This window comes from Schistocerca serialis, chromosome 6, assembly GCF_023864345.2.
Source record: "Schistocerca serialis cubense isolate TAMUIC-IGC-003099 chromosome 6, iqSchSeri2.2, whole genome shotgun sequence".
Taxonomy (NCBI): domain Eukaryota; kingdom Metazoa; phylum Arthropoda; class Insecta; order Orthoptera; family Acrididae; genus Schistocerca; species Schistocerca serialis.
The window spans coordinates 186,683,501-186,707,550 of NC_064643.1; the positions used below are offsets into that span (position 1 = coordinate 186,683,501).

The 24,050-nt window shown below is 38.4% G+C and overlaps 1 protein-coding gene across 2 annotated transcripts in view; it reads left to right on the forward strand.

Moving 5' to 3' along the window:
• LOC126484084 (putative phosphatidate phosphatase) overlaps positions 1 to 24,050 on the forward strand; it is a 115,765-nt gene that overhangs the window by 45,720 nt on the left and 45,995 nt on the right. For both annotated transcript variants that reach the window (XM_050107456.1, XM_050107457.1), the window contains exon 4: positions 14,672 to 14,729. In XM_050107456.1, the coding sequence (XP_049963413.1) occupies positions 14,672 to 14,729 (58 nt within the window). The remainder of the gene's footprint in view (positions 1 to 14,671; positions 14,730 to 24,050) is intronic.

Genomic DNA, 24,050 nt, shown 5'->3' on the forward strand with positions numbered 1-24,050 from the left:
CCTGCATTACCCCTATTTGACTTCGTATTTATAACCCTGTATTCGCCTGACCAAAAGTCTTTTTCCTCCTGAAACCTATCCATTTCCCTTTTTAAATTTTCTAACCTACCTGCCCAATTAAGGGATCTGACATTCCACGCTCCAATCCGTAGAACGCCAGTTTTCTTTCTCCTGATAACGATGTCCTCTTGAGTAGTCCCCGCCCGGAGATCCGAATGGGGGACTATTTTACCTCCGGAATATTTTACCCAAGAGGACGCCATCATCATTAACCATACAGTAAAGCTGCATGCCCTCGGGAAAAATTGTGGCTGTAGTTTCCCCTTGCTTTCAACCGTTCACAGTACCAGCACAGCAAGGCCGTTTTGGTTAGTGTTACAAGGCCAGATCAGTCAATCATCCAGACTGTTGCCCCTGCAACTACTGAAAAGGCTGCTGCCCCTCTTCAGGAATCACGCGTTTGTCTGGCCTCTCAACAGATACCCTCCGTTGTGGTTGCACCTATGGTACGGGTATCTGTATCGCTGGGGCATGCAAGCCTCCCCACCAACGGCAAGGTCCATGGTTCATGGGGGGGACTGAATACCTAGTTATTACAATTACAAACAACTTAAATTGGAAGTAACACATAGAAAATGTTGTGGGGAAGGCTAACCAAAGATTACAGTTTATTGGCAGGACACTTAGAAAATGTAACAGACCTACTAAGGAGATTGCGTACACTACGCTTGTTCATCCTCTTTTTAGAATACTGCTGTGCAGTGTGGGATCCTTACCAGATAGGACTGATGGAGTATATCGAAAAAGTTCAAAGAAGGGCAGCATGTTTTGTATTATCGCGAAATAGGGGAGAGAGTGTCACAGAAATGATACAGGATTTGGGCTGGAAATCATTAAAAGAAAGGCGTTTTTCGTTGCGACGGAATCTTCTCACAAAATTCCAATCACCAACTTTCACCTCCGAATGCGAAAATATTTTGTTGACACCGACCTACATAGGGAGGAACGATCACAATGATAAAATAAGGGAAATCAGAGCTCGTATGGGAAGATATAGGTTTTCATTCTTTCCGCGCACTATACGAGATTGGAATAATAGAGCATTGTGAAGGTGGTTCGATGCAGCCTCTGCCAGGCACTTAAATGTGATTTGCAGAGTATCCGTATAGATGCAGATGTAGATTTGGAAGCATAAAAGTTCCTCCATTGCTAAACTTGTTTATTTGCACCCTTTGAAAAACCCTCTTTGCATGAAAATGCTGCATCACTACACATTTGTTTGAATTTATATGACTTCCCTGTCACCTATTTTCAGTATTAGTTTTAGAGAACCATTCATTGGAAGTTTCCAAAATGTTCTGCTTTTGTTGTTAACCATAGTCTGATCTCAAGAACAAATTTAAAAAGCAATGTCAGTCCCTGTATGGGTTACGTCCAGATAATTATCTAAGGAAACTTTAGGCAAATTTCCAAGTGTGAAAGTAACTTAGAGATACTCATTTAAGATACAAGTAAATAGTAAACAAGATACCGTGTATAGGGCTGTGGACTTCAGTTGGCTGCTCTCAAGAATACTAGTACTCTACTATGAAAGGGTGGTCATACTATAGTGGTGTATGGGTCTGGCATTGTCTTACATAAATTGTTGATGTGCCAGTGGGAAAACTGACAAATTACGGGGAGAAAAAGTGGCTAGATGGTACTTTGAGAGATAAATTTCCTTGTAGTGCTGACAGAAATACTAAAAGGAGAAAATATTAACTTTAGAACTTAGATGTTCCTTCCTCTAAGAAAGAGGAATCTGTCTTTCTTGCCTGAGGAAGGAATATACAAAAATGCGTTGTTCTTATAACCTTGATCCAAAATGAGGATAACTAACATATATGTATTTGATAAGTTCTTCCTCTGTCTGCTTCCAGTGATCTAGCTATCAGCCCACCGCTCTTTGCAGCACAAATTTTTGTTTTTAAGTAATAAGTATGGATGTTCATTTCATTGACATGATTCTATTTTTGCTTGATATCTTTATGAGAGAATCTTCATCTTTCTTGTTCCTCGTATTATGAAGCAGCTTATAAACATATTTCTTTTCCTCTGTTTCTTGCAAGTAAAATATCTGACTGCCTTTAACTAAGGATTTCTTTCATGTTTGAATTTTTAATCCTGTTGATAGTCACATGAAAGCACATGGTATGATATTGTTCTTTGTTGACACATACTGAATGTAGAAATTAACAAGCATCTGTTTAGTCTGTTATTCATTAACTTTTTGCTTCTCATCAATTTTCTGGCTGATTTGATGTGACTCACCGTGAATTCCTGTCTTTTGCCAACTACTTCATCTCAGAATAGCACTTGCACCCTGAATTCTTCATTATTTGTTGGATATTTTCTAATCTCTACCTTCTCCAACAATTTTTACCCTCTACAGCTTCCTCCAGTTCCATGAAAATTGTTTGTTAATGTCTTGACACATGTCCTACCAACCTGTCCCTTCTTCTTGTCTGTGTTTTCTGTAAGTTTCTTCCTTCACCGATTCTGCAGAGACACACCTCATTATCATATCATTGTACCAAATTTTCAACATCCTTCTATAGCACCTCCTCTCAACCACTTTGATTCTTTTCTTGTACAGTCTTCCCACAGTCCACGATTCACTTCTATGCAGTGCTATGCTCGAGATGTACTCCTCAAATTAAGGCCTATGTTTGATACTAGAAGACATCTTTTGGCCAGGTATTAACTTAAAATACATTAAAAAGGATAGTGCTGTGTCTGTTCCCAAACTATCAGTGGATAACTTTCATTTTTTTTCTTTCAGTTTGTATAACTGGTGCATATGTTTCCTGTAAAAACCATAAAAGCTTTCCAAACTCTGATTTTTCGAGGTTCATGGTAACCGTCAATCTTCTGAGTTCTTGGAATACTGTGCTCATAATCTACAAGGTAACTTCAAAAAGTAAGTTGCTCATTATTTCGTTGTTACGGCAGGCCACATAACTTTTACTTTATGCTGCACTACACTTCAAAACTACAAAGATATACACCACTGTTTCTCAACACAATTACCAAATCCTGGTAAACATTTTTCAGAGCACTGTACCAGTTGGTCAATACCACAGTGGTAGAAATCAAATCCTTGGTCACAAAGCCATTTGAGAATTGCTGTGTGAACATCCTAACCATTGCAAAAATCTGTGACTGCCGCGAATCAGTTCCCCAATTGCCTGGACATTGTCATCTTTGGTTAATGTCAGTCACTGTCCTTTCTGACCAGCATCACCCATGTCTGTGCACCATTCATCAACTTGTTGGCACCATTTCACTACAGCTGTATACAATATTGCATTTGGTTCATACTCTCAGAATCTCACAGTGAATGTTTTTGCAGTTCAGATGTTTTGCTCAAAAGAATGGTACTGTTGCGTATACTTCAACTTCGGAGTATGTTTCCTTTGCTGCACAATTTCACTCCCACACTGTTATCCGTACTTTAGCAGAACTGTCTGCAGGAAACCCAGAACTTTTGCTCTCTTCTGGCAATGCACCACTCTTATACAGTGGTCTTAGATTGAGACGACATTGCAACTTATTTTTGAAGTACCTTTAGTATACACACAACAATAAGAGTTAATGTGCAACTAAATACAAATCAGATGTTAAACAGTCCTGTTTGACTTTGCATTCTGAACTGTACCCTACAATCAGTGCTGTATGCCGTTTGTAGCTTCTCTTGCAACAGCTATTATCAAGCCTAAGTATTACTACGTAGGAAGAACAACAGTAGCAGTAATATTATATATATCAGACTTGCAAGAGCAAGTAAAGGGGAGACATTTATCTCACAAGTTGATACATACACAAACAATAAATCTAAAAGCTTGCGTATCTTCATTATAATTGGGAGTTTTCATAACTGACTACAGCTATGTGCACAATTAAAAGAAAATTTGACAACAGTTGCAGAATTCAGCGTATTGCTTTAATGACTTTATGTATATGGTGACTAAATGTGGCAGTATTTGGTTTCTGGCCATAAAAATAAAAAATAAGCCCAGAAATAAGTATTATACATTATAGAATGATTCTCATCTGTTAAACATTATTTATTTTTGTACAGTGGTCTTGAAAACATGACATTAACAAAGGCTGATATTTCATTCTTTACACTTCTACCTGCTTTCTCTTCTTATACATTTACCAGAGTCTTTCTTCCCACGATCTGAAAAAAACTTTGCAGTATCAGTAATGAGTTGCATTTATTTTGTTAGCTATAGGTGGAACTTTTTCTAGGAAATGATGTGCAAAAAATCTGCCACTCTTACGAATGAAGTAGATTGATGCTAGGTATGTAATCTTCATGTTTTACCCAGTTTCTCTGCCCTTTTCTTTACCAAGTCAGCAGGGAATATATTTCTGCCACCCTTTTCTTGTGTAAAATAAATTTGTTATCTGTTGATGTAATAAATAAATGAAAGAAAAATCCTTCCAGCACTACACAGTTTTTTGGGTAAATCGATAATATGTGTACGGCTGATCTGTTCAGTCAATTTCAGTTTTGACGATATTATCAGTAACAGGTTCCACGAATTCTGTTGTTCCTCTTTTTGCCATTACTAAAATTGAAATATTTAGTGGCATCATGTTTTGTGAAAAGATAATAGCTGCCTCATTTGGATTTCCACATCTTATTTTGCAACAATTCTGAATTATAAAACTGCCCTTTCTCTGTGTGGGAGCTGTATTCAACACTATCTGAGGCTTGTCATACTTCATCTGGTCCTGACCAAATGTGATGCAGTGTGCTGTGAAACTTGCAGATGGCATTAAAGGAAGTCCTCTTAGAATGTTTTAATTTGATATAGCAGACAGGACAATTTTCTAACACGTGGAGGGAGGTGATTTTGATACCTTTTCTGAAACTGGAAAAAGACTCAATGGATCCCAGTTGTTATTGGAGTATTGCCATAAGGAACTTTGTAGAAAAGACTTTGGAGCGAATTGTCAACCATTATCTGGTCTGGATATTAGAGAACAGGCACCTCCTTAGTCACTCTCACTGCAGATTCAGGAGATGTTGATCCTCTGTCAACAACTTGATTCTGCCAGGGGTGGCTATCCTGCAAGCTTTGCTATGTAAACAGCATTGTATAGGGATAGTCTTTGACATCAGTAAGGTGTATTGCACTACTTGGAGGCACAATATTCTTTTGGCAGCTCCACCAATGGGGCTTTTGTGACCACTTCCCCATCTTCATTTGGCCCTTCTTATCTGAACACTTTTTTTATATACTGAGTTGTTGATGTGTTGTCAGATAGTTTTTAGTAGGAGAATGGTGATCCCCTGGGAAGTGTTTTGAATGTCATCCTCTTTGCCACAGACATTAGCAGTATAATGTCCACAGTAAGGAGTCCTATGCAATGCTTCTTATTCATGGATGTTTTTGCAGTTTTTTCTTCCCAATCCATTGCTGCAACAGTATCTCATCAATTACAAGTTGCAATGAAGAAGTTGGAGTGGCTTGCAAAGATGGGTTTTTGGTTTTTTATAGATAAGAGCGTGTGCACACACACGTGTGTGTGTGTGTGTGTGTGTGTGTGTGTGTGTGTGTGCTTGCGTGCGTGTGTGTGCGTGTGTGTGTGCGTGCATGTGTTAGTTAATTTTAATCTTTCTCATCATGTTTTTAATTTACCTGCTTTGCATGTTAGGGACACCATTCTACATTTTACAGACTCAGTGAGGTTTCTGGGTCTCATTCGTTATTTAAAACTGCCATCGTAACCACAGCTATAATACCTGAAGGAAAGGACCCAGGAAGTGCTGATTTTTGTAAAGTGGCTTAGCCTCAGGTCTTCGGGAGCTGACAGGGTGTGTATGCTCCAGTTTTATAGGGCTTTGGTACGATTTCCACTGGAATAGCACACAGCCCTGTGGTGCTTGACTTCTTGATCAGGTGAGAGGACACTCCAATGTGTGATGCTCGTGGCATACAGATCATGTTGTTCGCATTTTAGTACACTGTGTTTTACTTTCAGACCAGAGGGTAATAACTCATTTGCCAACAGGTCTGCCCTCTGTTTTAACTGGCAATCAAACTAAAGTGGTATGACTTCTAAGGTTTTGGGAAATATCTGACTTGTTCCCTAAAATTTTAGGGAGAGATTTGTAATGTGTTATTGGGGTGACTGATTCATCTATGTGTTTTGTAAGTGATCAGCCAGTCACATTTCCCTGTGTAATTATTTTTAGCTTTCCCCATATGTTACTTCTGTTTTAATTATCAGTTCTAAAACATCAGTCCATTTTTACAGTAACATAAAGAATGATAGGCTGTGTGATTTTGCAGATGACCATGAAAGGGTGCATGTATTTGTGTAAGACTTGATCTCCCTTACTACGTGGTTTTTGAGTGAAGAAGGCAGACCTTTGCTGTTTTTCATTACAGTTCCCACTTCCAGAGCTGTATTTTCCCCCATCATATCCAGGGATGAAGTTTATGTCCATTTAACATTGTGCTTCCCCACAATATTTGAAACACACAGTCTTTATACAAGTCCCTGGGTATTATCAACATTATCTACAACCCCTCTGTTCACTTCAAAGTTTAGTCTGTAGGTGAATTACAATGAACATAGTTTTAATGCACATTTAATTGGCTTATTCGTGGGTAGACAAAAATATAAAAATGCAGTAAATGAAGCATGTGGACAGGAATACAAACATCTAAAAAATGAGATCGACAGGAAATGCAAAATAGCTAAGCAGGAATTGCAAGAGAACAAATGTAAGGATGTAGAAGCATATATCACTGGGGGAAGATATATGCCGCCTACAGGAAAATTAAAGAGACCTTTGGAGAAAAGAGAACCATCTGTATAAATATCAAGAGCACAGATGGAAAATAAGTCCTAAGCAAAAAAGGGAAAGCAGAAGAGTGGGAGGAGTATATAGAGGATCTGTACGAGCACAGTGTATTTGAGGGCAATATCATGGAAATGGAAGAGGAAGGAAATGAAGATTAGATAGGAGATACGCTACTGCATGAAGAATTTGACTGAGCACTGAAAGACCTAAGTCGAAACAAGGCCCCAGGAGTAGACAGCTTTCCATTAGAACTACTGATAGCCTTGGGAAGCCAGCCATGACAAAGCTCTTCCATCTGGTGAGCAGTATATATGAGACAGGCAAAATACCCTCAGACTTCAAGAAGAATATAATAATTCCAATTCCAAAGAAAGCGGGTCCTGACAGTTGTGAAAACTACTGAACTATCAGTTTCATAAGTAAAGTATAAGTAGCCATGTATGGAAGTGAAACATGGACGATAACTAGTTTGGACAAGAAGAGAATAGAAGCTTTCGAAATGTGGTGCTACAGAAGAATGCTGAAGATAAGGTGGGTAGATCATGTAACTAATGAGGAGGTATTGAATAGGATTGGTGAGAAGAGAAGTTTGTGGCACAACTTGACTAGAAGAAGGGATCGGTTGGTAGGACATGTTTTGAGGCATCAAGGGATCACAAATTTAGCATTGGAGGGCACCGTGGAGGGTAAAAATCGTAGAGGGAGACCAAGAGATGAATACACTAAGCAGATTCAGAAGGATGTAGGTTGCAGTAGGTACTGGGAGATGAAGAAGCTTGCACAGGATAGAGTAGCATGGAGAGCTGCATCAAACCAGTCTCAGGACTGAAGACCACAACAATAACAACAAGTAAAAAACTGGTAGAAGCTGACTTTGGGGAAGATCAGTTTGGATTCTGTAGAAATATAGGAACACATGAAGCAGTACTGACCATATGACTTATCTTAGAAGATAGGTTAAGGAAAGGCAAACCTACATTTATTGCATTTGTAAACTTGAGAAAGCTTTTGACAATACTGACTGGAATACTATCTTTCAAATTCTGCAGGTGGCAGGGGTAAAATACAGGGAGCGGAAGGCTATTTGCAACTTGTACAGAAACGAGGTGGCTGTTATGAGTCGAGGGGCACAAAAGGGAAGCATTGATTGAGAAAGGAGTGAGACAGGGTTGTAGCTTATCCCTGAAGTTATTCTGTCTGTGTATTTAACAAGTATAAAGGAAACAAAAGAAAAAATTGGAGTAGGAATTAAAATCCATTGAGAAGAAATAAAACCGCGAGGTTTGTCGATGACATTCTTATTCTGTCAGAGACAGCAAAGGACTTGGAAGAACAGTTGAATGGAATGAACAGTGTCTTGAAAGGAGACTATAAGGTGAACATCAACAAAAGCAAAACGAGGATAATGCAATGTAGTCAAATTAAATCAGGTGATGCTGAGGGAATTAGATTAGGAAATCAGACACTTAAAGTAGTAAAGGAGTTTTGCTATTTGGGGAGCAAAATAACTGATGATAGTCGAAGTAGAGAGGATATAAAATGTAGACTGGCAATGGGAAGGAAAGCATTTCTGAAGAAGAGAAATTTGTTAACATCGAGTATAGATTTAAGTGTCAGGAAGTTGTTTCTGAAAGTATTTGTATGGAGTGTAGCCATGTATGGAAGTGAAACATGGACGATAAATAGTTCATACAAGAAGAGAATAGAAGCTTTCGAAATGTGGTGCTACAGAAGAATGCTGAAGATTAGATGGGTAGATCACATAACTAATGAGGGGGTATTGAATAGAATTGGAGAGAAGTTTGTGGCACAACTTGACTAGAAGAAGGGATCGCTTGGTAGGACATGTTCTGAGGCATCAAGGGATCACCAATTTAGTATTGGAGGGCAGCGTGGAGGGTAAAAATCGTAGAGGGAGACCAAGAGATGAATACGCTAAGCAGATTCAGAAGGATGTTGGTTGCAGTAGTTACTCGTAGATGAAGAGGCTTGCACAGGATAGAGTAGCCTGGAGAGCTGCATCAAACCAGTCTTTGTACTGAAGACCACAACAACATATTCTTTTTGTACGTCCTATAACCAACCATAACATGAAGTAATCACGTGGCTTCATCTGTTGTCACATTATTTATGCAAGGGTGATAACTACTGCATTTATGTACAGAATATTTGAAGAAAGGCCTTTTTTATGAAGTCTGAAATGTAAAAACCTATCCTGTCAGTATCTGGTATTTTTGATTCCAAAAATCTGAATAAAATTTTTGTAAGTCCTTATTTCATTCTATGCACATGTAGCTGAATACGTAGCTGTAATAAACAACTGGCATCTTCCATTGTAATTTTATGATTTGTTGCTAGAATGAAACTGTTAAAGATTGCTTCTGCTGAATTCCTTAACAGAAGGAGAAATACACTAATTCAACACTAGTGTCATATCAAATGCCGATATTCTCACACCTATATTTCACGGAATCGTAGAGTCAGGAAAGTTTTTTAAAAAAAAGCTTTGATGTAAATTCATAGTGAAGTCTGAGCTTTTTTTCCTAGGCTTATTTTGAATAACTGCTGAACAGGCTTTACACTGTTTGTATTTTTTTAAATACATTGCTCAAAAGAAAAACATTTGTATCAATGTCTGATGTGTTAAATTTATTTTGATATGGGCAGTACCTGTGGTTTTATTGCGTAACTTGAGATCTGTGCGCACACATGTGTGTGTGTGTGATTGGGTGCCAGAGTGCCCATGATTTTAACATTATATTCACTAAGTCAGCGATTCTTGTTTAATTCTAAAGTTTCTAAATTCAACCATGAGCACAAAAATAATCCAAAAAGCTAGAGAACCACCCAATCAAACATTTAGAGGAAACCAAAATATTCAGGATAAACAGAGCAGCATTTGATATTTCATAAATTTCACAGCAGGAATGGGCTTGTTACAACGTGCAAATAGTGTGGTTAGCAGCATTTGTAATTGATTTGTAGTGCCATGAAGGCCATGATATAGCGATTTTGACATTGGTTCTCCCACTCTTTTTATAGGACTATCAGAGCTTCTGATCAGTAGTATCTGATAGCCTTTATGTTGTGGGAGAAGGTCTAGATAATGCAAAATGCCTCAAGAGTTGCAAAATGGTGCTGACCTTTGATGAGTGATACAATTATTTGGGTGCTAGAAAAGTCAACCATATCATATCAAAGAAATTGCCTGAACATATGATGACAGATGGGGGTCAACACATATATTAAAATATAGTTTGCACATATGCTATGTGATCAAAAGTATCCGGAAACCCCCAAAAACATACGTTTTTCATATTAGGTGCATTGTACTGCCAGGTACTCCGTATCAGGGACCTCAGTAGTCATTAGACATTGTGAGAGAGCAGAATGGGGTGTTCCGTGGAACTCACGGACTTTGAACATGGTCAGGTGGTTAGGTGTCACTTGTGTTACAGGTCTGTATTCGAGATTTCCACACTTCTAAACATCTCTAGGCCCACTGTTTCTGATGTGATAGTGAAGTGGAAATGTGAAGGGACATATACAGCACAAAAGCGTGCAGGCCGACCTTGTCTGTTGACTGACAGAAATTGCCGACAGTTGAAGAGGGTCGTAATGTCTAATAGGCAGACAGAACAATTTGAGGATGGCGATTGCATCTTTCAACACAATCAAGCACCTGTTCATAATGCATGGCCTGTGGTGGAGTGGTTACATGACAATAACATCCCTGTAAAGGACTGGCCTGCTCAGAGTCCTGACCTGAATCCTATAGAACACCTTTGGGATGTTTTGGAACGCCAACTTTGTGCCAGACCCCACTGACCGACATCGATACCTCTCCTCAGTGCAGCACTTCGTGAAGAATGGCCTGCCATTCCCCAAGAAACCTTCCAGCACCTGATTGAAAATTTTACCAATAGATGGTGCTTTAAGCATCTTAATGTGAATGGGGTCAGCTACAAATAACAGATGAATTGCAATACTACGGCTGTGGTTTAGAGTTGCACATTACACCATCTGTACTGTTTCACACGCATGACTGCACAAGGTCAACAGTCAAAAGTTGTGGCTCTGTTAGTTAGGTAGACTCATCCACCATGGCAAAGTTGTACTACATCAGATGAGAAAAATCAGGTTTTAATTGGTCTGAGGCCAAAAACCACATGAAAAGCAAAATAGCATCAGTTTTTCATTGTTCTGGGACCAAAAACTGCATAAAACGCAAAATGTCATTGGCTTCTAAGTTTTGTGAGACTTGCAGAAGACATGTTCAGTATGCTGACCACTGTTTTCTGCCACAAGTTTAAATCAAAAAACAGTGTGTTCTACCACAGATCAGAGTATTTTGAGGGCCACATACAAAATGTGTTGTGCAATGTATGCCTTCAGTTCAGCTAAGTTCCTAACTGGGGCACTGAACACAACGGCTTTCAGATAACCCACAGCCAGAAGTCACACAGATTAAGATTAGGTGATCTGGACAGCCAGGCTGTAGGAAATGACAGCTGATAATTCTGGCATTTTCAAAATATTTCTGCAACAGCTGCTTCACTGTCTGTGCAATGTGTGGAGGAGCTCCACCTAGCATAAAATTTATCCTACCCACACATTCATGCTGTTTAAGAGTTGGAATGACTTGGTGCATGAAAGGCTCTCATGTTGTTTACTGGTGACATTGTAGGTAACAGGACACGCAAGTCTCATTTCTTTGAAAAAATACGGACCTTCGATAAACAATGCTGTCAACCCTCACCATACAGTCACCTTGCAAAATGAAGTGATACCAATTGATGTTTGCGTTGATTTTCCATTGCTCATATTCTGCAATTCTGGCAAGCCAGCAGGAAGCAACTCTTGAGCATGGATGATTTTGTATGGATAGCAATGCAGGATGTTTTGTAGGATTTTATGCTCCATGCTCAAAGGCATGTCCAGTATTCAGGTAACTCCCCGTGCACTGCATATTTGCACAACACCTTTCAAACCCTCCTGCAATGCTGCGGCCACATCTTCAACAGATGTTGGATCAACTACTTTCCTCCCTCTGCCACATCACACTTCAAAAGAACCTTTCCTTTTGGATTTTGCAATCATTTTCTCCAGACCCTTACCAGACATCGGACCAGTGCCTTTTTTCATACTCTTGAATATTTGGAGCTTTTGCATGGCTACTGGCACAGTGTCACCATTCTTGTAAAAGAGCTTTACCAGCAGCACATGATCCTTCATAGGGACAGTCATGTTGGTTGTCTCAGAGGCAAAATGAAGAACAGCTGTGTTGTTGTTGGTGTGCATATTCTGATGCTTACAGCACCATCTAATGATCAAATTTTTGTCAGGCTTTTTCCCCCATGACATTTCCCCATGCATCAGTAATGTGCTGTTCAAATTAGAATCTCATTCTGAGCAGTGCTGCTCTTCCTACAGCATTTTGAAAATTGAACTTTCGTTATTGACACCTTGTAGATGAATTAAATAAGACTAAAGGAGAAGTTATTCACTGAGACAATAAGTCCCTTACAGACAGAGTACACCAAGTCTGACAGTACTTGAAATCTCATTCATAGGAAGCAATTGTAATATGTCACTCTCGTGAACTTTACCTTCACTTCTCACAACTACTGCACCAATTGTGAAGTCTGTAAACATTGTACACCATTACCAATAGAAGGCAATTGTTGATAACCTTTTTAGGAGTGTGCAGTATCATTGAGAGATCAGCATTCTTTTCAGTGTAAAGAAATCCCCTTATTATTGTTTGATAGAAACTGTATTTGTCACACTATTCTGTCAACTTCTTTGAGGATCATCTTTTTAAAACATTTTTCCACTTGAATGATGAATGATGATGTTTGGATTTCATGATGATGTTCATTGCACATTCTTTAAGTTCATTTAATTAGTAGGAAACTACTTGCATCAGAATTAATTTTTTAAATGTATGATGAGCAAACTAAGGTCCTAAAGAAATTTTCAGTGTATGCTCAAATCATAAAAATTAAATTAATGTTAGCATATGTATTTGTAAATGTTTTCATAAAAGTCTTATTCTGGAAAAAATGTATAATTATTAAATTTTCAATTAAATGCTGCTTCACTTTTAAGTAATGCTCATACTTCACAGTATTAATTGTGCCATTTTATTGCCTGAGAGACAAAAAGGTCCACTATATTTAAAGCTATGGATGCTGAATTGAAAAATTTATTATGTCAGTTATTTTGGCTTTTTGCAATTTGGATGAGTCAAACAATGTTACTATTTTCTTAATTGCATCATAATCAGCATGTTGAAAATCTACTGTCCTTGAAATAAGGTACTGGACTTGTGAAATCATTTCATGGACCATGTTTTGGGCAGTTTCAGAGATAATGTCAAGACTTGCCAATTGTATGTACATGTGTAATGCTTGTAGAAAAGAATTTTGACATTTTCAGTATCTGTATATATGTTAATTATAGCAAGTCATTATGTACAAGTTTATGATAAGTGACTCCTGTAACCTTTCCATGTGAAGAAAGGAACAAAAGATAGATCAATGCAGACTGTGTGACTTCAGTATTTGAAAGCTCTGCTTGCACAGTTTCTCCTGTATCTCCTGTATTTATTTTTTTCCAGTTTGACTGATTATCATTTTAATTTTTCTTGTTTGCAGCATCGGCTTCTGCATTTATTCCTGAATTGCCATTCTATTTTCTTCACTCTGTCCCTGGTGTGCCTATTCTATTTTCTTGTATGCTTTTCTTTCATAATTGTCTGTTTTTTATGGTGGCCATTTGGCATTACACAGTGAAGGGACCTCATTCCCCCTTCCTCAGGTTTTTCATGTATTTTCTTCATATGACAATTGCAGAGAGGAACTCAATTTTTCTCAAATTAAACAAAAAATTCTTTGCAAAGCGCCGAAAGTAATATGAAAACTTTCCAATTTTGCATTTATGTGTTACGTTTGTAGAAAAAGCTTTTACGTTTTCAACATATGTGTTTATGTTAGTTATTGCAAAGGATTGTGTAAAAGTTTCTGATAAACTACTGAAGCAATCTTTCCACGTGAAGAAGAAACATAGTTAAATTCTGAGATTGCCACTTCAGTATCTGAAACATCTACTTCTTTATTCCTATTTTGACTTGTCTTTCTGCTCTTCCCTGTGCTGCTTCAGTAGTTCAAATACTGTTTAGTTAATTTATATCTAAGAGAGAAAAAGTGGTTGAGCAAAGCTTTGCTCAGATACTTCAGATAAATTAAATGGCATAACACCAAACATTTGAGTTACTGTCAAGTGCATTATATTAACCTGTTATACTGGTTTTACATCAGTTGTCAGATTAATGCATAACTATACCAAATGCAAAAAATGATACTATGATGAAATTTGATGGAAGTTACCTGTGCATAAATTTTATACACTTGGCTGAACAATGTTCTAATTGCTCCATATTTATTTGACATTCATAATCCCCAAGCTTTTTGTATGGATCACTGTTTTTCATCAAACATTAAGTCCTTTCCAGCTGCACATTTTTTTAAGCTCACTACATTTACTTCTTAACTTGAAGCATCTCACCTTTAATTGATGAAACATTTACAATGACTCTTGTTTCCTCAAGTATCTCAATATTTGGTATGAAACTCTGAATCAGTGATGTATTGCATTCACTTTATTGTTCATATTGATTTCTTCGCAGCTATTTTGCTGTTTTAAATCTTCACATTTTGTTTTGCAATTTTGACTTAAACATAATGTTGTGGAGTTCTTGTTTTTAGATGTGTGAATAACAGACTATTTTTTGCTAACTTTCAGGTTGTCTTTTCCATCAGGACATTCTTCATTTTCAGCATATACAATGATATATTTAGTAGTAAGTACCAGATACATATGTTCTAAATAACAAGGGAATGCAAATATAGAGCATGCGCCTGGTGATGGAGTGTTCCCGTAGTGTTCAAATAGAAGACGGAATTTAAAATTCAGTCCACTGTGAAACACACTGCTTGTTTTGCTGTCTTCCTTTCTAAATATGCCAGTGATACCCCTTTTGGTGTTGAGGACATTCTGCTCTGTCCATTCCACATGAAATCTCAAAACAGAGAGCATTGTAATGCATCATTGTTGTTTCTTACTCTCCGTATTTTCATCATTGTGCCATCAGGGTTTTCTGTTTTTGTATGCTTTAATTAGTAGATTATCCACTGTGAAAGTATAATCTCTGTCAAAGTTACACATAACATTAGTGTAAGTTAAATGTAAGGTGTGACAACAAGCATAACCTTATAGAGAGGAAAATCTTCAATTCTTGATTAATTTTTGTAAAACCTTTGTTTTTCCCCCTCTTCTGCAAGCTTTTAATATTGATTGGATATCTAGCATTAAAGTGTAATTTGCCATAGTCCTTGTTTTCTTTCTGGGATTAGCCTTGCATATATACCTTAAACTAAGAGCAGGGAATAATACTTTCACTCTTAAAGTGCACCAATTATCGGCTGATCCGTTATTTCATTGCTTATGGCTTATTGTATGGGAAAAACTTAAATACATCTGAACACACACAGCATACTCATCACTGCAGTATAATGTCACTTTCCTGTCATAGTAACTGATTTTTGTCTTACTTTATTCTTGATATTACGTTGGTGGCAGTTCCGAATGCTTTGTGCAGTGGGAAGAGCATGTGCACAGAAATTGTATAGTATATTTAAATATTCTAAAAGAACTGTATGCGTTGTCAGCAGGTGAAAGTAAATGAAAGCTGCTGTGACTAATTTCCATAGCTTTGACCATTATTACTACATCTACTGCTACATGGATACTCTGCAAATCACATTTAAGTGCCTGGCAGAGGATTCATCGAACCACTTTCACAATTCTGTATTATTCCAATCTCTTATAGCACGCGGAAAGAATGAACACTATATCTTTCCATACGAGCTCTGATTTCCCTTATTTTATCGTCGTGATCGTTCCTCCCTATGTAGGTCGGTGTCAACAAAATATTTTCGCATTTGGAGGAGAAAGTTGGTGATTGGAATTCTGTGAGAAGATTCCGTCGCAGCGAAAAACGCCTTTCTTTTAACGATATCCAGCCCAAATCCTGTATCATTTCTGTGACACTCTCTCCCCTATTTCGCGATAATACAAAACATGCTGCCCTTCTTTGAACTTTTTCGATGTACTCCGTCAGTCCTATCTGGTAAGGATCCCACACTGCACAGCAGTATTCTAAAAGAGGACGGACAAGCATAGTGTAGGCAATCTCCTTAGTAGGTCTGTTACATTTTCTAAGTGTCCTGCCAATAAAATGCAATCTTTGGTTAGCCTTCCCCACAACATTTTCTATGTGTTACTTCCAATTTAAGTTGTTTGTAATTGTAATATCTATGTATTTAGTTGAATTTATGGCTTTTAGATTAGACTGATTTATCGTGTAACCAAAATTTAACGAGTTCCTTTCAGCACTCATGTGGATGACCTCACACCTTTCGTTATTCAGGGTGAACTGCCACTTTTCGCACCGTTCAGATGTTTTTTTCAAAATCGTTTTGCAGCTGGTTTTGATCTTCTGATAACTTTATTAGTCGATAAACAACAGCGTCATCAGCAAACAACTGAAGACGGCTGCTCAGATTGTCTCCCAAATCATTTATATAGATAAGGAACAGCAAAGGGCCTATAACACTACCTTGGGGAATGCCAGAAATCACTTCTGTTTTACTTGATGATTTTCTGTCGGTTACTACGAACTGTGACTCCTCTGACAGGAAATCATGAATCCAGTCACATAACTGAAACAATATGCCATAAGCACGCAATTTCATTACAAGCTGCCTGTGTGGTACAGTGTCAAAAGCCTTCCGGAAATCCAGAAATATGGAATCAATCTGAAATCCCTTGTCAGTAGCACTCAACACTTCATGTGAATAAAGAGCTAGTTGCGTTTCACAAGAATGATGTTTTCTGAATCTTTGTAGACTGTGTGTCAATAGACCGTTTTCTTCAAGGTAGTTCATAATGTTCAAACACAATATCTGTTCCAAAATCCTGCTGCATATCGATGTTAATGATACGGCCCTGTAATTTCATGGATTACTCCTACTACCTTTCCTGAATATTGGTGTGACCTGTGCAACTTTCCAGTCCTTGGGTACGGATCTTTCATTGAGCAAACAGTTGTATATGATTGTTAAGTATGGAGCTATTGCATCAGCATACTCTGAAAGGAACCTAATTGGCATACAGTCTGGACCAGAAGACTGGCTGTTATTAATTGATTGAAGTTGCTTTACTATTCCGTGGATATTTATTTCTTCGTTACTCATGTTGGCAGCTGTTCTTGATTCGAATTCTGGAATATTTACTTCGTCTTCTTTTGTGAAGGCATTTTGGAAGGCTGTGTTTAGTAACTCTGCTTTGACAATACTGTCTTTGATAGTGTCTCCATTGCTATCGCAGAGAAAAGGCATTGATTGTGTCTTTCTGCTAACATATTTCACATACGACCAGAATCTTTTTTGGATTTTCTGCCAGGTTTTGAGACAAAGTTTCATCTTAGGAACTATTATAAGCATCTCGCATTGAAGTCCACGCTAAATTTCAAGCTTCGGTAAAGGTTTCCAATATGGGGATTTTGCGTCTGTTTAAATTTGGCATGTTTGTTTTGTTGTTTCTGCAACAGTGTTCTAACCCATTTTGTGTACCAAGGAGGGTCATCTCCGTCATTTGTTAATTTATGTGGTATAAATCTCTCAATTGCTGCTGATACTATTTCTTCAAATTCAAGCTGCATCTGGTCTACACATACATTGTTAACTTGGAATGAGTGAAGATTGTCTCTCAGGAAGGCTTCAAGTTAATTTTTATCTGCTTTTTTGAATAGGTATATTTTCGTTTATGTTTGGCAGATTTGGGGATTACAATATTCAATCTTGCTAAGACAACCCTGTGTTCACTAGTCCCTATTTCCGTTTTCATGATGATTAGTAACTCAGGATTATTTGTTGCTAAGAGATCAAGTGTGTTTTCACAACCGTTTACTATTCATGTGGGCTCATGAACTAACTGCTCGAAATAATTTTCAGAGAATCCATTTAGCACAATTTCAGATGATGTTTTATGCATACCTCCAAAATTAAACATATATTTTCACCAACATATTGAGGGTAAATTAAAGACACCACCAACTATAATCATATGAATCGAGTACGTGTTTGAAATCAAACTCAAGTTTTCTTTGAACCTTTCAGCAGTTGTATGATATGAGTTGGGAGGTTGCTAAAAGAATCCAATTATTATTTTATTCCGGTTGCCAACAATGACCTCTGCCCACAGTAACTCACAGAAATTACCTACTTCATTTTCGCGACAAGATAATCTACTTCTAACAGCTACAAACACACCACCGCCAACTGCGTTTAGCCTATCCTTTCGAAACACCATTAGGTTCTTCACAAAAATATCAGCTGAGATTATCTCTGGATTTAGCCAGCATTCAGTGCCTATAACATTTTGAGCATCAGTGCTTTCTATTAGCACTTGGAACTCTGGTACTTTACCAACACAGTTACAACAATTTACGACTGTTATACCCATGGTTCCCTTATCTACATTCTTCCTGTATACGGCTTACACCGTTTGTGACTTAAGCCCTTTTTGTGTGTCTTGAGACCCTCTAACCTAAAAAACCGCCCAGTTCACACAGCCACTGCTACCTGCGTAGACACCTCCTGCGTATAGTGGACTCCTGACCTATTTGGCAGAAACTGAAGCCCAACCATCCTTTGGCGCAAGTTGAGGAATCTGCAGCTTACATGGTCGCAGAACCGTCTGAGCTACTGATTCAGACCCTCCACTTGGCTCTGTACCAGAGGTCCGCAATCGGTCTTGTCAACTATGATGTAAATGGTCAGCTCTGCTTTCATCTCGCAATCAAGACTGGCAGCCTTTATCACTTCTGTCAGCCAGAATCTCTTCTGATCCAAAGTGACACACATCATTGGTACCAACGTGAGCCACCACCTGCAGTTGGCTGCACCCTCTGCTCCTTATGGCATCTGGGAGGACCTGTTCCACATCTGGAATGCCTCCACCCGGTATGCACATGGAGTGCACACTGGTTTTCTTCCCCTTCTTGGCAGCCATGTCCCTAAGGGGCCCCATAACACACCTAATGTTGGAGCTCCCATCTATCGAAAATCCCACCCTCTGTGATTGTCCAGATCTTGCAGGCCGAGAGGTTTCCTCCTAAACAGGACAGGCGATGGCATATGGCTCAGCAACAGTGTCAGCCACAGACAGCACCTGGAGCCTGTTTGTCAGACTAACTGGGGAGGTCTTACATGCGGTCATCTGGGAAGTCTTTCACAACCTGCTACGCCCAGAGGCAACCTCCCTCTCAACCACAGGTGTGGGGTCAACCTCAGTGCGAGCTGTAACTGGGCTGGCCATCGGTGAGAACCGATCACAGGATTCAGACGTGCTGGACGTCCATTGGATCCCCACAGCCAGCGTGTAACAGTGGTGCCCATCCACTGTAGCCAACTCAAGCTGTATAACTGAAGCCATGCTAGCCTGGAGCTGAGAACGAAGTGTCACCAACTTGGCTCACATCCGCACACAACAATCGCAGTCCCTGTCATACTGAAGACCGTGGAAAACTAAACTATTCAGCTAAATGGACTATCAGCACGTGCTGCGGAACACTACTGTAGGCACTGACAAAAATGTAGGAACTATGTCTAATAAATTATATTAATACGCAGAGATTCAAAAACCCAACTACAGAAGCACTTAGGTGAAACTAAATAATTCGCCCCTGATTAGGAACTTGTAACAAAATCGGTTTTCTTTCCAACACAAACAAAAACATAAGAACTGTGGACATTAGATATTAAATTAACACACAGAAACTCAAGAAACTAAACTATTAAAGCACACAGGTGATATTATAAAATTCTCTCCTGGTTAGGAACTCGTAAAATATCACAAAATTGGTTACTTCCCTGTTGCTGCGTGTGTCTCAGCCGGCTGCTGCTGTCTCACTTCTCCTCCAAAGTCCAGCTATAACTGGCAGATGTTAGGCCTGTGATGAATATATGTGAATAATGTTAAGATATGAAGAAATGACAATGATTGCTTGGTTTAGCATCCATTTTTAGCATCCATTTACAGCAACTCAAGACACCTGTCGAGTTTTGAATGTGCAATTGGAATTGTCTTACAATCGGACCATATTTGTTATATTAATCCATAGTATGAACAAATATTGTGAATGGTCATTGAAATTGTGTACAGAGAAATATTAGACAAGCAAAGCAAAGCAGAGGTTAATAGAAATTCACATGTGTGTGAAAAGATGTATGCATGAAGCATACAACTACTACCAGCATTATACGTTGGCGAAAAATGTGGCAGAGAACCTGAGAAAATTTTGTTCCTATGTAAAATCGCTAAGTGGGTCTAAGGCTTCCATCCAGTCACTTGTTGAACAGTCTGATTGGCAGTTGATGATAGCAAAACAAAAGCTGAAGATTTAAATTTCACATTCAAGAAATTGTTCACGCAGGAGAATTGTACAAACTATCATTTGATCATTGAACAAACTTCCGTATGAATGACAGTAATAAGCATCCCTGGCATAGAGAAGCAACTGAAAGAGCTGAAAACAAATAGTCACCAGGTCCGGATAGAATCCCAATTCAGTTTTTCGAAGAGTATTCTACAGTATTGGCCCGTTACCTAGCTTGCATTTATTGTGTATCTCTTGCCCAATGCAAAGTCCCAAGCGACTGGAAAACAGTGTAGGTGAACCCTGTATATAATAATGGCAAATGAATGACAAAATTACAGACTAATATCCCGAACACTGGTTTGCTTCAGTATCCTCGAACATATTCTCATTTCAAATATAATAAGTTTTCTAGAGACCAAGAAGCTTATGTTGATGAATCAGCTTGGTTTTAGAAAGTGTTGCCCATGTGAAACTTGGCTTACCCTTTTCACACATGATATACTGCAAACTATAGATGAAGGACAAAAGGCAGATTCCATATTTCTAGACTTCAGAAAGCATTTCACATGGTGCCCCATTGCAGGCTGTTAAAGAAGGTATGAGCATATGGAATAGGTTCATGGATATGTGGATATGTGAGTGGCCGAGGGAAGTATGATAGGACTATTATTATTCTCTGTACACATAAATGATACAGCAGATTTAGTAGGAAGCAATCTGCGGTTATTTGCTGATGGATGATATGGTATACGGTAAGGTGTCGAAGTTGAGTGACTGTAGGAAGATACAAGTTGACCTAGACAGAATTTGTAGTTGGTGTGATGGATGACAGCTAGCTCTAAATGTAGAAAGATGTAAGTTAATGCAGATGAGTAGGAAAAACAAGCCCCTAATGTTCAGATACAACATTAGTAGTGTCTTGCTTGACACATTCACATCATTTAAATATCTGGGTGTAACACTACAAAGGGATATGAAATGAATCGAGCATATGACAATTTTAGTAGGGAAGGTGAATAGTTGACTTTGGTCTATTGGGGGAATTCTACGAAAGTGTGGTTCATCTGTAAAGGAGACCGCATATAGGATGCAAGTGAAACGTGTTCTTGAATGCTGCTTGAGTGTCTGGGACCCATGCCAGGTGGGATTAAAGGAAGACATTGAACCAGTTCAGAGGTGGGCTGCTAGATTTGTTACTTGGTAGGTTTGAACAACACCCAAGTGCTACAGAGATGCTCTACTTCCTCCAGCATACATTGCATGTAAAGACCATGAAGATTAGCTACAAGAAATTAGGGCTAAGATGGAGGGTTATAGACAGTCGTTTTTCCCTCACTCTATTTTCAAGTGGAACAGGAAAGGAAATGACGAGTAGTGGTACAGGTGCTCTCTGCCATGCAGTGTATGTTGGGTTGTGGAGTATCTGTGTATATGTAGATGTAGAGAGGCAGGTAATGGTTTGAAAATGAACACAAGTGTTCGAAACTAGTCAGCAGTGAAAAGAATTATATGCAGCTGTGATAGAAACCTTACTAAATTATAAACAGATGAAGTGCTACTTGTGAACAAAATTGTTGGGATCAAATGAGAGTGTTGCAAAAATATTTAATTGGCCAGTAGTGCAAAAATGTGAATTGTTTTGAAGAAGCATGTAAAATTCAAGGACCTCATTGGTAGAGTCCTAGCAGTAGAAACATAATTATAGCAGTGAACTACTTCAGTATTTTATTTCCCCAGTAAGAATTTCAAATTTGTGTACAACAAGCAGATTGATTTTTGTGGTGCAACATTAGATGATTTAAAAAGTTTGGCACATTGTATTTTTTGCTGGTAACAAATGCATTAAAACTGAAAAATACCGAAACATTTGATTGTATACTCACCTGTCTTCTAGTTTCATGTTACATGGAATACTAAACTTTTTCACCCCAGGGAGCTTAGCCAGTTTCACTTAGATCCAGGTTTCGTGAACACGGGATACTTGAATGGGGCTGGCCAGTGCCACTAGCCCTCGTCTAGTACCCATAACCTCTGTTTATAAGTTGGAACAAAATGTGTTGTAGAGAGTAGGTGGACTGCGTCTTTGCCACCAAGTTCAGGGAGAACATCACCTTATCTTATTAATGGTAACATACTGAGTGGACGAGTGGATGCTAGGCAAAATAACCAGCAAAGTGAAATCTCCAGCACACATGCCACATTCTAGTTATATCAGATATGTGTGAATTCTCCTCTTGAGCAGAAAACCACTTCACTAGCTGCTCATAGGTGTATTCTGATGTGGCAATCAAACCAAATTTACAATTAGTAAAAAGTCACAAACAGCTTGTTAGAAGTTCTTTTATTTTAGAAAACATAAGAACATTTTGAGGAGAATTCGCTCTTTATCATCTAAAGGCACTTCAGTGAATTGCCGCTATGTGATAAAAAACACATTCATTAAGAAATGAGTATCTCATGATAGAGGCACTGAGTTTACAATTTTAAAACCATGGAATTTCGAGCTGATCCATCTTAAGGTAATTGAACCATATTATTAAAGGTGAATCCAATGCCGCATATTAAATGTTGTTAGTTGTCTTGTGATAGTGGTATGCAAGTGAAAGGTGATGGTCCATAAACACAGCAAAGTTGCTCATTGAGGAGTTACTCTGTGGGTTCAGAGAAAAATGGTAAAGACATTGAAAGTAACGAATGAAATTCCCATGCAACATAAAAAAAAGCTTGTAAGGCAGTACGATCTTCCTTGTTCGAGCCGTCATTAGCTTTTGATCTTAGAAAATTTGCTTAGTGAGTTCAAAAGTAGTAGCTTTTTTGGTAGTTTGATAAGTTCCTTTATAGCCTGTTTAAGTGCCAGTAGATTATAGTAAATTATTTTTAATGCTAGTTAATTGTTAGTATATTTTACAAAGATATTTTCTGATGGTTAGTTTTTTTTTTTTTTTATTGTATGTCTCGACTTATTCCACATAGCTAAAAGCTCCTCATCATGGTCCAGTCTGTGGAATGTAGTTCAGTTTGGAATAAATTATGCTCCTCAACAGATCCAGGCAAGTAGTGTTAGGAGATTTATGTACACTGTACAACTACTAATTTACACATACAATAAAACTGTCATCATCTGGACATCCAGCACACTTGTTGGATTCAGTAAGACATAGCTTTTCATTTTGTTCAAGAGTCAAAACAATCTCAACCGTTGCCTCTTCAACAGAAAATGGACCTCTATAACCCTGGGAAAGACATGTGTGGAATGAAAATAAAAAGCTTCAAGAAACATGGCGTATGATGTCAGACTGTGCAGCACTGATGTCAGATTATGACCCTTGAGCAGTATTTACGAAGTTTGTGTCTATCTGTGGAACCAGAAGACACATGCAAGAATGGAATAACACAGAAATAAATGTTCTTGCGTACTTCCTGCATATTTCAAACTCTCTCTGTAAGTTGACCATCATTCTCGGTGCAGAGTTGGATTTACTGCCCTGTGTGTCTGCTTACCCAGTGCAGCATTTTGGAAGTGAAGCATTTTGGGAACGCTCATTCTCAAGGTTGTCTTTCACTCAGATATAAACATTTTGAGACCAGAAGCGAAGATGCACTGCACTTTTTCATCTTGCATCGTAACCTTATGGCGAGCTGATAATGTTAGAAAAGCTGCAAGTAACTGTTTGCATG